Raw genomic sequence first — 18653 nt, forward strand, 5'->3', positions numbered from 1 at the left:
TCAAGTCCCATCTCAGACATTTCCTAACTACATCACCATCAGTAAATCACTTAACCCCCCCACATGCTTCAGCTTACTTTCTAGGACTTATCAACCAGGTCCAGAAGAGTTATAACCAGCTTTGGTGAAGGAAGTTCCCACATCAGAAACTTCCTACACCAGAATGAAAGCTTCTTGCAAGTAAGGATTGTTTTTTTCATTCTTTGTACTTGTTTCCTTAGTGCCTATACTGTCTAGCACACAGCAGGTACTTCATAAATATTTATTGACTGGCTGATAAAAATCACAGATCCTTCATATAATCCCTTTTTGATATAAACAACAACAACAACAAAAAAAACCCAACAGAGATATTCTAACTGTTAAGGTAATTTCACTAATCCATCCACTTTCATTACTTTCACCTGGAAGATACTGTATCCCAATCCTGGCCATCTCCTCTGGGACGCAAGCCTATGTGTCCAACTACTGAAGGTCGAGGGCTACTGCTTCCCGGGGAAGTATTCTGGGAATGATGGGTACCTCTTGTTTCACGGCTATAGGACAAGGAAGAATTCTGGGAAACTGTGTCTAAGAGAATAAAAAATAAGAAATTCATCAATAATTTATGAATTAGCCAAAAGCATTAGAAGTTTTTACATACAATTCTTCCAAAGACCTTTTGTAATTTTAAAACCCTAGGTTTGTGCCTATCGTATGCAGTCGTAAGCTGAGGCAACAGGATGTGGTACAACGAGCACTGGACTTAGAATACACAGAAAACTAAATTCAAATGTCAAGCCCAACACTTAACCAGTTGTGTGACCATGGGCAAGTGAGTTGACCTCTAAGCATCAACTTCTTCATCTGTAAACGAGCCTGTGCTACCTACAGCACCAACCTCAAAGGGCTATTGAGAGGAAAAATAAGTAATGCACTTTGTAAACCTGAAATAAAGCATTATGAAAATGTCAGCTATTACATAAATGTAAGATTTGGAAGCTGGAAAGGACCTAAGAAAGAAACTGATGCCCAGCTGAGTTACAATGCCAATGTCACAAATACAAGTATTAAGTATCAGGGCAGAGATTAAAATTCAGGCCCTCAGATTCTAAATCTACCATATCATGATACCTCTATTTATTTGGCATAGCTTTACAGTTATGCCTGGCAGAGAAATAATTTTCATATCGAATGCCTTAAAATGAGTATTTGAAACTTCCCAGTCAATATAATTCACTTTTAACATTAACCAAGTAGGCTCCCACAGTACGGCGCAAAAAATCATTCAGAGTTATCTGCTAGCTAGGTCTTCCTAAAGGGGTACTAGGTACTCAGAAATTCCTAGCTATCAATCAGTCATTTACTCTTAGTGGTATTAATAGTACATATCAGAACTACAAATCAAAGACTACGTAAGTCTTCTGAGTTGTCTGAAAAAGCATCTTTCAAGTGGCTTTTCCATTTAGTAAATTCTTCCGATTATTTATAATAATGCAACAACTGTGGTTGCCTAAATTTCCAAGTATAACAGCATCATTCAGAAATCTCAGTGAAAAAGCAAATTATCTGTGCAATGTTATGACAAAGTACCACCAATTTATTATCATATTCCGCTGTCAACTAATATTGCAAGATTTTTATAACTCAGAAATCACAAGTTGCAAATACTACTTTGATATTCTAATAACAGTTATTCTATTTTATCACTAGATGGTGCTTCTTTCTGAGCAGATTAGCATAAATAGAATTTGGCCCTTGGCTAAAGTTCCTCTCAGGTGTAAGCACATATGCATTTTTTTTCTAAAGCTGTACTCACATTCTCTTAGCCAAACCAAAGCCTTCATTTATACAAAGTATACACGCAACTATTTATGCAGCAATACTATACCAAAACACAATCAGAGCAATATTTGATATTAACAAAATGCTTCCCCTCAACTCCTCACAGGAATCTTGGAGATAATTTAGTACAACACTGTCATTTCATAGAAGTGTTAGAGAAGGCGCAGAATGGTGACAGTATTTGCTCTAAGTCACAAAATAAGTATACTCTATAAAGGTAATTGATATTTCATCAGAAACCATGAATTTCTTCAATAATGCTCTATAGTAGATTTCTACACTTGGCAATCTCTACTCTGCTTTCTCCTACTATGATTCCTAATCTTCTTTTGAAGCCGTCGTTAAGGACCACTAGTTTCTACTGTTACTCAAGTAATTATCACCTACTTGCTCCAATTGCTATAATCATTAACAACCAGGGGATATCTTCCTATTAGTATGTCCTGTCTCAAATCAAGATGAACTTATTAAGCTGACTAAAAATATAATTGACTTAAGGTTTCTTCCTTCCCACTTAATATTTTCTGGTCTGTGCAGTAAATTTTTTAGCCAAGGCTAAGGTAACACTAGCTCCTAGGAACACTGTTGTTTAAGAAACCTCCAAACTTGTTCTGCAAAACCTTAAAGGATTTGACATTGTGTCAAAAATAAATGAATGCTTCTTGAAATGAATATCAACATTAATTACATATAATTTTTTTTACATGTTGAAATCAATTTTTTCCTGCGATAGCATCTTTGAAATCATAACAGAAAGTCATTGAGAAAAAAGTTAGTATAAAACTATTCAATATGCTCTCAAAAGCAGTCAGTTCATCCTTCAGCAGAGAAAGGAACCTTAAAGGCAAATGACTCTTTAAAAAAAAAAAGGCATCGATAAAACTCTTTTAAAGTATACTGGGCCAAATGGCCTCTAAAATCCTTCTAAAACCTAAAAACCTAAAATTCCACAACATAAATCCAGGTAAAGCCACAAACTTCTTACTTTTGATTCAGCTGTATTAATTTTTTCACACTACTAAGCATTTAATATACTACAAAAAAAAAAAACAAATAAAAGTTTGGTGAGCAAGAAAATGAAAATGAACATTTTATTCCCTTTTCACCAACAATATTAAGCCATTGTTTCATCAGCATTAAACCTTGAACTAATCACAAAATTAATATCAAGTAGATGAAAACATAAGAAATACAAAGATGATAACAGTAACCAGAAATATAATTATGGCCAATAGCTCCCAAGAACACTTTAGTTACATTATTATCATCAGTATGAGAACGGAAAAATGTAAATACTTGGAGAAAAAATAGCTGGAAATAGTTCTATTACGTATATGCAGTCTGTACTTTTTAAAAATAAGAATATGTGGGGAAGAGAATGGGTTTTGTACTGTTAAGTTATACAAGCTCTATTCTATACCATTATACACTGTAGATTTTTTCCATTGTAGTTGTACATACAGCCAGAGTCTAATGAAAAAAAATAAAAATAAAAAGACCTTGTTTAAAGGAGAAAAATCCTGGATCTCTGTGAAAGTTAAGTCTGTTTCTCAAATACACGCACAACTGTTGCAGACATGACACTGCTTTTAATGCTAAACGTGGCTGCTCATCTCTTCCAAATGCCAGATTCAACAGAGATAACAGATTCTGAAATAAATAACAATAAAAATTATTATAGGAACAATATATCTGATTTTCTGCAAATAATTACAGAAGCTAAATGTGATTAGATTTTCTTGGGTTAAGGACCCTTCATCAAAAAGAATAAATAAATTTATAAATATTATAAAGGAACATGAACCAAAAGGCCAAAAATTATTTAGCATAGAAATATTATTCTAGCTCACATTTAGATAGTAGTTTACAGCCCACAAAGTGCTATCCTCATATCATATCTGTAAGACAGGTAATACAAGTATTATTATCTCTCATTCAACAAATGAGAAAGTTAAAGCTCAGAGACATTAAGGGCCTTGCATAAAGTAACATGGTTAGCCATCAGCAGAGGTGACGTTTGATTCTAGGTCTTCTGAATTCAATCCAATACTGTTTCCACTCCACCAGGCTACAACAGTGAAACTGAATCAGAAATAAGAGAAGAATTGAAGAAAAAGAGCCAAAGCTTGCTAACAGTGAAATCCATGTTTAAAAAAAAAAAAGGACTAGGAAGGAAAAAACTGAAGGTTCCCCAATATAGAATTTTTCAATTAACAGAATAAAGTCTTTATCTTCTAAGGAATTATTAACCTTTTCACCATCTCTAATTCTACATTATTTAATCAACCTGGCTTTCAGAAATTGAAAGAGTCCACTATCAATTCACCTTCCATTGCCTTCACCTACCAATACTGAAAAATTGAACATGAAGTGTTTCATTTCATTTTAATCCCAGGGAATGTATTATATATGACCTTTCAACCCCATAACTCTGATCATGCAGTATTAACTGATTATTTCCAAAACTGAATGTTATAGCATTTCTGGATGCACCTGAAGATGTGCCATGGGTTGTATGGGCCATAATTCCCTGCCCAAGGTCCCTAACCCTTCAAGATATGGTAGAAGCAATTTAAAAGGGCAATTCAATTCAAAAAGTATTTATTAAGGTCCTACTAAATACACTGGGCAACTAGGTAGCTCAGTGGATAGAGCAATGGGCTTGGAAACAGAAGACTCATCTTCATGAGTTCAAATCTAGCCTCAGATTCTTAACCAGCTGTGTGATCCTGGGCAAGTCACTTAACCCTGTTTGCCTCAGTTTCTCATCTATAAAATGAGCTGGAGAAGAAAATGGCAAACCACTCCAATAACATTGCTAAGAAAATCCAAAATAGAGTCACAAAGAGTCGAACACAACGGAAATGACTCAACAACAATAACAGGGGTTGCAAACAAAAAGTAGAAAAACAGCGCTTGGCCCCAAGGAGCTCATACTGCAAGAAGCAACATAAAAATATGTAAGTAAAGACAAGGAATATGAGGAGAGAGTGCACTAAAACCTAAATCCCAAGGATTCCCATGGAAGGTGGCACATGAATTGTATCTTGAAGAATGCTAAGGTTTGAGAAAAGAAGGAATACATTCCAGGAGTGGAATTTATTGTATATCCAGACTATACAAAAAGCCAAGATATAACACCAAGTTCAAGGAACAGAAAGTCTAGTTTGGCTAGAATATAGACTATGTCAAGGGTGGTCATTTGAGGTAAGTTTAGGAGAGGTAGGTTGAAGTCAGATTGTGAAGAGCAACCTGAGGATTCTGTATTTCATTCTAAAGGCAATAGAGAGCCACTGAACTTCACTGAGTAAAGGAATGACATGGTCAGAATTGTGCTTTAAGAATATTATTTGGTCAGGTGAGTGAAGAGCAGTTTGGAGAGGGGCAGCGCTGAAAGCAAGAAGGTTACTGCAACACTCCAAGCAGGAAGTGAGCGCCTAAACAAGAATGCCACACATGTAAGTATGAGAAAGGAACAGGTGGCAGGACGAATGCTGTAGAGGTAGACTACTGCCCTTCTGCCCAAATTTTACAAGGCCCAAGATCCCCTCTCTCCCATCCATATATGGTAAATTTAAGGAATTCAAACCACATTCTACATGGCAGCTACGAACTGAGCTGCTTCCAACAATGAGGTAGCCATTAACCAATTTTTCAAAATGTATAACCTTGGCAAATGTAAAATATAAAAATTTTGGCATATTATTACTATCATCATCATTATTATTATTATTATAAAATTCTCTTCAGAGATTCCCACTTTGCTTTTGTCTTATTGATAAATACTAATTTAAAATACTAATTTTACCAAATATTTTAGCAAATATAAAGATATTACTAAATATCCTTACCTGAATAATCTTTGGCCGATGAAGGAAAATCTCAGGAGGAAAATCCTGCATGATAACATCTTCCAACAGTTCACATGTATTCCAGACTAAAGTGAAGTTACTACTTCTTAAAGAACTAAAACAAATCAAGGTATTATTTAGACAAACAATCTACTTGCACATTAAAGATCAATATACTTTAACAACTCTATTAGAGGATGCATTTCAACCACATACTTCATTATTAGAAATTTCATTATCAGAGGTAGAAATATTTCAAGAGGCATAGGAAGGAACATGTTCCATGAAAGTGATTCTTTCCATGCCATACCTCAGTTAGGATCCTTTCCTTCTCTATCCACTCCAAGTTGGGCACATAACAGCTCCCCTCCCTCTTGGTCTTACAGAAGGTACTAGGTACCTTTGAGGACTTTGTCCTATCCTGCAACTTAGGGCCAAAACCTTTCAGTCACCTCTGGTGACCAAACCATGAGAGTTCTATGAGTATATGCTTCCAACAATGAGGTAGCCATTAACCAATTTTTCAAAATGTATAACGTTGGCATATGTAAAATATAAAAATTTTGGCATATTATTACTATCATCATCATCATCATTATTATTATTATTAAAATTCTCTTCAGAGATTCCCACTTTGCTTTTGTCTTATAGATAAATACTAATTTAAAATACAAATTTTACCAAATATTTTAGCAAATATAAAGATATTACTAAATGGTATCCTCAAAACACCTGTCTCCTTCTTATCTGTAGTATCATCTAATCATCACTTTACTCATGGATGGCACTATACAAATGAGGCAGTCTTCACCTTCCATATGGTTTATATTTCAGGCCAGACAACACTAGCATGAACAAAATACCATACCACAAGCTAGCTGCCACTAGTTGGCAGGCAAGCCAGTCATGACAATGCAGTAAGTCACCCCAAGGGAGAGACAGGAGGTAGCTTGAGCAAGGAGGCCCTAAGACCCAAGATCTCTTTCCTTACTCCCCCTTTCCACCCAGGTGGCTGCCTAAGGACTCTGTGTCCAAAAGACTCATGTGTAGCAGGCTCTGGCACCACCCCCACTGCCATCCTTTCAGGGAAAGACACCAATGGAAACACAGGCCTGGTAGCTCCCAATGCCAGCACTGTAACCCTCACACTTCTTCAGCAGCCATTGCTACTTAATATCAAAAATGAAGCTACTCCCAACTACTGTGCTTGGTGCTCTCAAATGGCTCAACGTAAGAAAAAAAAATAATAAGGAATAGGAGGGTAAGTGGACAGGATAAGGTAATAGGGATGGGTAAAAATTATGATTTTTATGATAAACTATGATTTCCCTTTGCCTCTTCAGATCTTAATTTTTCTTTATTTTCTCACTAAAGATCTTCTAGGAGTGGGGATAAAGACAAAGTATAGAGAAAAATAACTGATTTTTTTGTTCTCTTTGATAACTTGGGAAGCGAAAAGGCATTTAAGCGGCTTTTAACTCCTCTTCTAGGAAGTAGACTTGCCTCCACTCTGAGCATAGAACAGGTGGCAGTCATTTGTCCATGGAAGATATTCAAATACCTTACTCTCTGTTCAGGTCACTGAAAGTTTTTCCCTATTCACCTCCTTATTTGTTCAAAGTGAAATCCTCAGTTTTTGTCATGTTTTTCTAGTAGCTCTCTGCAGAAAGGCTACCAAATACAGTTGGCAGTCTAGTTTGGCTGGAAGTGAAGTCATGTGAAATAAGATTAGAAAGAAATGTGGAGAGCCTTGAATGCCTGGCTAAGTTTATGTCTTCTCCAAGATATATCTACAAGAGAAAACAGAGAAACACTGAAGATTTCTGGAAAGAGGAACACAGAAGAGACTGGCCAGTGGGAAGACCAAATCAGAGACTTTTATAAATCACTCAGACTAATTTAAGATCATTCACAATATAGGCCTGCACCATTTTTTTGGATATAGCTTAATAACAATGAGACTAAGATTAGAAGTTTCATCCCTGCAGAGGCTCTTTCACAGCCACAAAATTCAGCTCTACTCTAAACACATCATCTGATGCATACAATTTACTACAAGAGAAATCTGTTAGAAGTGAGGCTGTATCACTACTACTATTAATATAATTCAAAATATAAGTCAATGGTTGTATCTACATAAATAAAAAGCTAGCTTAAAAAAAAGTACCAACATACTGGCTAAGAAATAGAGTGGCAGACCAGTGGAACAGGTTAAGTATGCAAGACACAGTAGTCAATGACTACAGTAATCTATTATTTGATAAACCCAAAGACCCCAGCTTCTGGGATAAGAACTCACTCTTTGACAAAAACTGCTGGGAAAACTGGAAAAGAGTATGGCAGAAAGTAGGCACAGATCAAAATCTGACACCATATACCAAAATAAAAAGTCAAAATGGGTTCATGATTTAGATATAAAGGCTGATACTGTAAGCAAACTAGGACAGCAAGGAATAGTTTACCTATCAGATTTATGGAGAACAGAAGAACTCATGGCCAAACAGGAGATGGAGAACATTACGAAAAGCAAAATGGATAACTTTGATTACATTAAATTGAAAAGTTTTTGCACAAACAAAGCCAATGCAACCAAGATTAGAAGGAAAGTAGAAAATTGGGAAAGTATTTTTATAACCAGTCTCTCTGATAAGGGCCTCATTTCTAAAATACATAGAGAATTAAGTCAAATTCATAAGAATACAAGTCATTCCCCAATTGATAAATGGTCAAAGGAGATGAACAGGCAGTTCTCAGATGAAGAAATTAAAGCCATCTATAGTAATATGAAAAAATGCTCTAAATCACTATTGATTAGAGAAATGCAAATCAAAACAACTCTGAAGTACCACATCACACCTATCAGATTGGCCAACATGACAAAACAGGAAAATGATAAATGTTGGAGAAGATGTGGGAAAATTGGAACACTAATACATTGTTGGTAGAGTTGAAAAAAATGATCCAACCATTTTGGAGAGCAATTTGGAATTATGCCCAAAGGGCTATAAAAATGTGCATACCCTTTGATCCAGCAATAGCACTTCTAGGGCTACATCCCAAAGAGATCATACAAATGGGAAAAGGATTCACATGTTCAAAAATATTTATAGCAGCTCTTTTTGTGGTGGCAAAGAATTGGAAATTGAGAGGATGCCCATCAATTGGGCAATGGCTGAACAAGATGTGATATATGAATGTAAGGAAATACTATTGTGCTATAAGAAATGATGAACATGCTAACTTCAGAAAAACCTGGAAAGACTTGTATGGTCTGATGCTGAGTGAAGTGAGCAGAACCAGGAAAACGTTTTACAGAATAACAGCTACATTGTGAGATGACTAATATTGATAAATTTAACCCTTCTCAGCAATACAAGGATATAAGACATCTCCAAAGGCCTCGTGACGAAAAATGCTATCCACAAAGACGAAAGAACTATGGAGTCTGAATGCAGATCGAAGCATACTATTTGCTATTTTTTTTTCTTCTGCTGTGTTTTGTTTCCTCTTTCTGGTGGTTCCTCCTATTGGTTCTAATTCTTCCTTACAACATGACTAATGTGAAAATATGTTTAATAGGAATGTATATGTATAGCCTATATCAGACTGCATGCCATCTAGGGGAGGGAGGTGAAGAGAGAGAAGGAGAAAAATTTAAAACTCAAAAGCTTATGGAAGTGATTGCTGATAATTCAAAATTAATAAATTAAAATAATAAATAATGAAATGAAAATAATAAAAATAAATCAATAAAAATTAAAATGAATGAAATGATTAAATAATAATAATTAAATAAAATTTTAAGGTTTTTTGAAAATTAAAAATTAATTGACTGATTAGAATTAATAAAAATTTTTAAAAAATTTTAAAGCACCAACAAATAAAACTCAATTACAAAATCTATTTAAATTTTTTTTTGTCATTGGATAGCTTCCTTGAGGCTTATTTCAAGTAAGTCTGTATTAATTTTACTCAGTCTAGAGCCAATGACAACTTCATTTTGGAAAGTAATTCAAAGCATTTCAACATAAAATGAGTATAGACATTTACATAACTAATCAGTCCTAGAAAATATATAAGCCTTTGGCTGCCAAGGCAATATGCATTATTCCTACCCAGGTAACATATATTATATAAGGGTCTCTTGGCATATAAGTCCATATGACAAAAATTTGGTGAATATAAGCTGACTTCTTTTATTCACTTCACTGAGCGTAAGCACAGTTTAAAAATTAATAAGCTATTATATGGGACACTGAACAGTACCATCTGAAATAACAATTTAAACATTTCAGCTACTATACCTTTCATTAGAGGAAAGAACGTGTCTATCTGTGACAGTAAGCAGCAACCAAGGAAATGTGGAAAACTTCAAACATTTCACAGTCTGATTTACTGTTAATGAAATAGCAAAACATGTAATTATTATCACAGAATCACAGAATTTGGGTATTGCAAGCATTCTCAGAGGCTATCTACTTTCACCCATATTCAAAAGGTATCCCCACCATAATATACACAAAAAAATGGGGATCTAGCCTCTACTTGAAGGAGAACTATATTCATAGTATTCTCCTGATCTGCTAGCTTAGTAAGCCTGTCAAAAAAGAAAATAAGATTAGCCTGGCACAGCCTGTTCTTAACGAAGTCACACTGGCTTTCTGTCAGCACTGTTTCCTTTTCTAGACGTTCACAATAGAGCTATTTTTACAATCATCAAACTTCAGAACTTCCCTCCCTCATTAACAACAAAATGACAAGTAAAACAAGATTTCCATCATAAGTTCCATCTTACATCACAGGCACAACAAAAACACCTATGACTGAAGTCAAGCAAATATTTCATAAGACTTAATGACAGCAGAGTTTGATGGCAAGGTCTCCTAGAATGGCAATGTTTCCCACAGCTTATTTTATATTACCTATATACATTACCATATTCATAGGGATCTTTTTCCTAACCAAAGATACAGTTACATAGTATTAAATAGGTTACAGAAGCAAATGTGATAAGAAACATTCATCATGAACTAAGTTGGATAATCATCTTAGTTTCCATTGAAATTTCCATTTTGTCTGCCACCTCTCAACCTCACTGAGAAGTAATTTAACTGATATTGTTGTTGTTGAATCATTTCTCTGTGATCCCATTTGGGCTTTTCTTGGCAAATACATTGGAGTACTTTGCCATTTCCTTCTCCAGATTATTTTATAGATCAGGAAGTAAGGCACAGAGGAGTAACTAACTTGCCCAGGATCACACAGCTTGTAAGTGTCTGAGGCGAGATTTGAACTCAGGTCCTCCTGACTCCAGGGCCAGCACTCTATCCCGTGCCACCTAGCTATCCCTTAACTGATAAGAGAGTCAATTCTATAGGAACAGAAAGAAGGTTGGTTTGGCCAGATTGCAGAACGTGGAAGAGGGAGTAATTATCAAGTGGAGATCATCCCAACTTTACATATTAACAATAACAGACATATCATTCAATTAAATTAAATTAAGAAAAGTTCATTTTAAAATATTCATGATAGTATTACATGTTAAAGATTAAAGTTAAAGGGAAAAAAATTAAACAAGATGATGATCGTAGTTACAGATTCAGCCTTAGAACTCACATTAGAATGTCACTTTTCAATTAGATCATAGCAGTTAGCAGGAAGTTCAACAATACCAAAGATAAGTAAAACCTATAGAATTCACAAATGGTATTTTTCAAATGGTTCTTTATCACTCCAGAAGTTAAAGTAGCAGCACTGAAACAGTCTCTCCATATTTCCTTTCAAATGGCAAAGGCCATTGTGCAAATAAGGACAATGGCTGGGCAAAAATTTCAACAAGTTAAAGAACAGAGTTAATAGAGACAAGTACTCTTAGAACAAAAAGGAAAAGAAGCTTATCTCTGAAGTATGATCAAAGAATAAGGAGCTTTGGTATTATTTCTTTTAAATAAAAGGGAAAAAGTGGGAATTTTAGCTTACATACCGAGCTCATAAGGATTTTATTAATAATTAGGTAAAACTATAAAACATTAAACTAAAGAACTCTTTTAAGACAGCATTTTAACAATGTCAGACTCATTTTATGTGCTATTTTGCCAAACTGTTTTTTTTTCCTCCTCTTTTTCATTCTTTGTTACAAAGGAAAGCTTTCTGAGAAGGGGAGGGAGTAGAGATATTGGGAAACATAGATGACAAAAACAAGAGATATCAATAAAGATTTTAGTATTTTCTTCAACTCAGCTTTGAAATAAAATCCAGAAATTGAAAGATCTCTAACATTTTCATGAGCCCCACTCAAAGGCAAATCTTTACCCTTTCTGACATCCACACCTCCTCAATTGTTCCCTATATCACTATATCATTCAGTTCAGTGACTAATTACTAAAGACCTGCCTGCCTTATTCTGTGGACTAATGATACAAAACATGATGTCCACAGCACTTACTGAGACTCCATTGTGTCATCTCAAAGACAAAGTTAAAGTAAAACCTAACAAAAATTTTAGACAGATGAGAAATACATCAAGTTTTTAAAATAAACTATATTATATATAATAAGCACATAAGTCTGTTTAATTAAAAAAATTAAAAATCTTATCTACACCTCTAGAAATCCATGACTCTCTACTAGTTATTCTCTGTCCTCACTTAGCTTTCACTCTATTCTCTCTAATGGATAAGTAGGTTTATGTGCTTCCTGGGGCAGCCAAGGAAAAGTTTCCAAAGTGGAAATGCTTTAAATGCCCTCAAAATGCAAGCCCATAAGCAAACAGATATATCTTCAACTGATTTTCTGGCTGGTATATTTACTTGCCTCAACTGAAAGAATGTGGCCTCTGCATAATCTAAATTTTGCATTAGGCACTGTAACATTCATAACAATAACAAATTTACACAAAAGAGGAAACTTAAATTTAACAGAGAATACAGAAATGATCATCATAAATATACATACGCAGTGATCCTGAATAGCCTTCAGTCTGTGGGAGATTATTTATGTCCTGAGGAAAATATCCAGGTCTAATTTCATTTTCTTCTGGTAAAGCTGTAGAGAAAAAAAAATTATCAAAATTGTATCGGCTTGCTCTCTCTTCTTCGCTCCATGATAATAAAATTTACAATTCATAATTACTATCTTAGTTTTTACAAGCTTTTTACTCCCTCCCAACAAAAGTGTAAAAGGGCATTGTTTAGTGTTGCTCTCATCTGTAACAAGTGTACTATTCCCTAGAGAAAAAGTTACCAAATCCTACATTAGATAGGTATACTTTTTAAATTCCATCAATTTCAACCTAAAAAGTTCCTCCTCCAAACCATCAGCCCATTATTTTTCTATTAGACAAGTTCGATTATTTTAATTAATTTAATTATTTTAAATTAATTAAATTATTTTAATTAATTATATTTTTATTCAATTATTTAATTAATCATTTATTTATTATTTTAATTAATTTAATTAATTTAAACCTTTGGATTGACACAATGGACTAGTTGAAGGTTTTGTTTCCAGGATCTTTATTTCACCTTCTCACTTTGGATTTATCCAATCAATCAATAAAGATTTATTAATAAGGGCCAGGCACTAAAGTGGGCATTGGGAATATAAATACAAAAAAAATGAAACAATCCCTGCTCACAACAGGCTTACATTCTAATGGGGAGAACAACATGTATACACATAAGTATATATAGAATATACACATAATAAATATAAAATTAGGACTAGCTAGTCACAGAAGGAGATCCCTCATTAGAAAAGAGTTGAACCTACCACTATATTAAACACGCAAGGGTGCTTCATCAAGAGGACTACTTTTCTTTGTAGAAAGTCAATTTTTTTTTTAACCCATCAACAGGTAGCTTTAGGAAAATGAGATTTTTAAAGCAATAGATCTTATTAATTTCAGATTACCAGTTTTTGGTCCACATACAAATGGCTTGGTTTGGAAAAATGTAGAACGATGATACAAGGAAGAACCATCTGAAGGAAGAATAAATAGGCCATCCATAATACCATCAATTTCAGCCTGCAAATCTGGATCCACATTAGGACGAAGCATGGAGAAGAACTCATATGCACCAATATCAAACAAATGTTGGACTGCTGATGGATGCTAAAATGAAAAGAAAACAGTCTTTTGAGAACAGCTATAAACAAAAACTACATTTCATGCAGGCAAAGATAAAACTTTGGCCATCATCTCCATATCCTCCTCAAAGAAATCTTAAAATCTAGCCCTGGAACAACCCTGGTCTCTGCTAGGCCATCATATCACTTCTCAGTCATCAGCTCCTAAACATAATACCTAACACATAGGACCCCCCTCTTCAGCTTCCAGCCTCCATTATGTATCGTATTCTGCCACTTTAATGTAAATTCAGTGAGGGCAGTGATGTTCTTGTTCCTTTATATTTGTATCCCTAACATTTAACACAATGTCTGGCACATAATTAGTACTTAGATAAATCCTTTATGCATTTTATCTGTCTAACCTCAATCTTCCAATTTTATTTTTTCACTACTTTTCTACTACTATTCCCCAAAGGAATCAAAAGATTATGACTTACAGAATGTTTTCAGAAATACATATAACAAAATATCTGATAACTACCAGGAAAAAAAGCTCAACAACATGATTCTCTAAAAGCACACAGAAACACAAGTTGACAGGAACATAGCCTGGCTCCCTTCTTTCAAGAGCCATCTAGTTTTGAGTGATTCATGGTCTCCCAGAGCAGCTATTCCACAGCTCTCCAGGTATTTCTCAGGACCCCCGTATCACCACAGGAAGTCTCCCTGGCCTCCTTGATCAGCTGTTCTATCCAGCTCCAGGCCCTCTCTCAGACTCCCTGAATCAACAGGAGCCACACACTACTGCCTGACCCCTGGGATAATTTAATTTCCAGGCTCATACTCCATGGACGATAATATCATATCTGAAATCATTCTTCAATGTTTTAAGATACTGTCAACCCATCACTCCCTCTCCATCCTACTGATTCTGTATTCCCAGTGACAGACTCCTAATAAAGCTGCCCACAGTCCCAATATTCTAACTTCCTTATGGGCCTCAGTAGTCAGCAGGCATATCCTGATTTAACTACACAATCTGGCCTTAACCACACCACTGCCCCATAGGCATCACTGAACAGCAGGCCTACTATCCCTAGCTAACCACTGCCCCCCTCACCCCACTCAATATCCTAACTTCCTCATATATGCCTCACTGGAACAGAAGGCATGTCCATGAACTCATGCCCCACTAGAATAGCAGGCACGTCCATGTGATGGAATCCCATCACTGCCTCTAGCTAGCCACTGCCCTCAGACCCTTTCCTCACATTTCTCATAGAAACTTCAGGTGTGTCCATGGACTCAACCACAACCATATCCATCTAATCTCTGACAGGACCACAACAGCCAGCCAATCAAACGAGGCAGTGGTCCTCTACTGGAAGATACAGCAAGTATGGCTATTGCGGCTCCCCCCAAAGCTTTGTTTCTTGGAGCCTGAAAACTGAGAACACCAAACCATTTGTAAGGGCCACTGGATTACCGAGGACAGTTTGGCAGTCTGGACACTGTAGAAATTGGATCTTGAGCCTGTTGGAAATCTAGATGTCATGGATAACCCTTGATTTCCCGATTTGGATATGGCTGTGGACTCATTAAGTGTTTTTGTCCCTTTATGGCAGGTCTTTGTGTAACCTTTTTAAAAAATCAACGATTACCACTACTGGGTTGCCTGCAGCATTCCGAGATCTTGAGATTTTGTTCATGGCATTCGCCAGTAAGATCTCCATCTTGAAACACGTCTTCTTGATTGCTTCCTCCTGTTTGTGTGAAGTATTTTGTGTTTGTTGTGGCTAAGCCACTCAGGTCTACCAGGTAACTACTACCCCCTTTTGAAGTATCCTGGGATTGTACCTGGAAATTGGGATTTAGGAAAAGCATTGTTTATGGCACAATGCTTAATGCTTCTTAGAAATGAGAAATCTTTGAGCTCTTCTGTACACAGCTTTCTATTCCCTGTGACTAAGAATCTTCCTAATAAATCCATACCAACATAAAAAAAAAGACCTCATATAGTAAGTGAACTCTATGCTGTGCTTTGAATAAAGTTAAAGATTCTGTGACATAGGGATGAAAAGGGAACAATTTTCCACTATACAAAGCAGAATATAAGCTCCTTAAGAGCATGAGCTGTTTTGTTTTTGTCTCTAAATCTCTAACACAGAGCCTTGAAAATAGCAGGTACTTAATACATTTAATGAACTGAACTTAATCAATGTCCAACTATCTCAGTTTCCCTTAATCTTCACTATTCAAAAATACATAGTACTGGTCACAAAGGAAAACATATGTTCTACTGCAAGCATCATCATTTTTACATATGCTTCCTCCTCATATAATTACTTCAAGAAGTCGGAACAATCCTTACACTGATGCAAATCACAAGCAAATCACTATACTTAGTGAATGACCCTCACTGTTTGCTATAGTCAAAAAAGAAAAATCACTACTCAGTGGTCAACCTTCTATTGATGTGCCTCTGCAAATTCATTTAGCCCAGTCCTCCAAACATACACAATTTATCCACACCCCACACCATCCCATCTCCAACTCTAATCTAAACTCTTCAAAGGTTTGTAGGAATTGTATTATTTTTCATCTTTGTATTCCCAACCAATTCTAATGACTTATCACAGAACAGGGGCAACACTCCTCTTTTTTTTCATCTTTCAATGCCCAACTTAATTCAAAGCCTCATCATGACATAGAAGCGACCATGAGTTTTAGAATGATATGTCAAAAGACCACAAGCACTGGAGCTTATGCCATCTGGAAACACTTCAAATATGCCTGGTGAGAAGCCATGTTCAATTCTATGTTGTTGTTGTTAGTAACTGACTCCTTGTAACCCCATTTGAGATTTTCTTGACAAAGCTACTGAAGTGGTTTGACATTTCCTTCTCCAGTTCATTTTACATATGAGAAAACTGAAGCAAACAGGGTTAAGTAACCTGCCCAGGGTCACACAGCTAGCAAGTGCCTACGGCCAAATTTGAACTCAGGTCTTCCTGACTCCAAGCCCAGCACTCTATCCACTTTGCCACCTAGCTGCCCTATGCAATGAGACCAAGCCTAATTATCAGAAATTCATTCTCAGAATGGCTACAAATAATGAATTTTTCTCCAAGGTCCACCCATCCACTAAAGTCACAGAATGACTGCAACACACACAAGGGGAGAAAGGCAGCACAGTATACTACACTGGGCATTGGACTTGGAGTCAAGAAGACTTAGGTTCAAATCCTGCCTCAGACATGACTAACTCTATGACCCAGGATAAGTTACTTAAAGTCTCTGGGCCTGTTTCTTCATCTGTAAAATAAGAGACTGGCCTCGATGTTTAAGATCACCTTCTGGCTCAAAATCTGTAATCCTATGAGCTTACCCACACCTCCAAAATCAAAGATAAACCAAAAGATTTAGAGTTGGGGCTTTAAATGTCTTCTTGCCCAGATGAGCAAACTGGGGCCCAAAGTATTAAGTGTCTTGCCCAGAGTCTCACAAGTAGTAACTGGCTAAGTTGGGATTCAAACTCTGATCCTATGACTCCAAGTCCAGCATTCTTTTCACTGTAACATCATCCCTGAAGAAGTGTCCCCAGAGCCTAAGGTATTGCCTTGCACATATCCTTTCATAAATGTGTGTTGCTACTGAATTAAATCATTTGATGATATTCTTTCACATTCCAAAATGATCTTACCTTAACCAAATTGCTGAGTAGGTTCAGAACCTCTTCCTTCATGGGAACGGTGGGGAAATTGAACCATTCCAGCAAATAAATAAAAAGAAGTTTCTCTCGCACGAGCTCAACACAAGAAATCAAATTGTGTTCCACCTTGCACAGAATACTCTTGAGCGCCCTCTCCCTTATCTCTGCCAGAGGATGACCTGTCAAGGAATGACAACAACAAACCTCATTCAAGAATCCAACACAGGGAGTCCCCAGAAGCCTTAGTGGGGTTTCAAGCTTCTGGGCACTAAGACCTCCGAACACCCTGCACAAGTTCTCAGGCGGCACTTTTTTTTGGGGGGGGGGGAAGGGCCGGGCTGGGGAGGGTTTGACATGAAGCGTCTTTTAAGAAGTCGATCACAACTAGCAGCTCGGCTTCCTAGGGTTCGAACAAGCTGTTTACCCCAAAGCCAGCTCTGTGCGACTCAGAGTAGTTCCAGAGCGTCTGGACAAGGGGGCTCGGGCCTCAGGAGGGAACGAAACAGGGGAGAGGGGAGCAGTCTGGGGTGAAGGGGACCGAGGAGGAGGTAGGGTATGGCCCTGGGATGCTTGGGGGCTCGCCAGAAGGTTACCCAGTTTCCTGATCAGCCCCAACAAAGCCATGTCGTGCCTCCCGAAACTCGCAGCCACAGCCTCGGCCAGCTCAGCATTCAACCTCCGCGCCACCGCGTCCGTCCGGCCGCAATTGTTGTCCCCGCGGAAACCGCGCCGCCCCCGGTGTCGGAATCAGCTCCTGGAAAAGGAACGAGCGCCGAAGATCCCGAGCCAGGCTCTGGAAGGACGCTTGGCGTAGTTACTAAGAAGCAAAACAATGTTGTACAGGAGAAGGAAGGGTAAGAAAAGTGCAGAAGGAAGGAACCCCTTTCAGCCGCGATGCACTTCGGGAGTTGTAGTCTTTTTCTGAACACGTCTCTCTGCGTCCTGATTGGCCGAGAAACTATGCGGCATATGGTTCAGGACTCGCCGCTTTCTCTTAGAAACTGTTGTGTCTTGGGCGGTTCTTTGCAGACGAACGCGGGTTCTTTGGCGGGGTTGAGAATTGGGGCGGAGCTTGAGGTCCCGCCTCCTGCAGCTCTGCCCCTTTGCTCTCGCTGTTGGTCTTGAGCGAAACAGAGGGCCCCCTCCTGGGTTGTGGCTAGAAACTAGAGGAATATTTAATATTTGAAGTAGCACCA

At 37.0% G+C, this 18653-nt stretch overlaps 1 protein-coding gene across 1 annotated transcript in view; it reads right to left on the reverse strand.

Moving 5' to 3' along the window:
* The window catches only part of RTTN (rotatin), a 206622-nt gene extending 188276 nt beyond the window's left edge, over positions 1-18346 (reverse strand). Inside the window, 8 exon segments of the mRNA XM_020985627.2 lie at positions 405-570; positions 3324-3474; positions 5676-5790; positions 9980-10070; positions 12630-12719; positions 13587-13788; positions 17449-17636; positions 18051-18346. Of these exon segments, the coding sequence (XP_020841286.1) occupies positions 405-570; positions 3324-3474; positions 5676-5790; positions 9980-10070; positions 12630-12719; positions 13587-13788; positions 17449-17636; positions 18051-18081 (1034 nt within the window). The 5' untranslated portion in view covers positions 18082-18346.
* Positions 18347-18653: the final 307 nt, after the last annotated feature.

This window comes from Phascolarctos cinereus, unplaced genomic scaffold (genome assembly GCF_003287225.1).
Source record: "Phascolarctos cinereus isolate Bilbo 61053 unplaced genomic scaffold, phaCin_HiC Scaffold_4;HRSCAF=312, whole genome shotgun sequence".
Lineage (NCBI taxonomy): Eukaryota > Metazoa > Chordata > Mammalia > Diprotodontia > Phascolarctidae > Phascolarctos > Phascolarctos cinereus.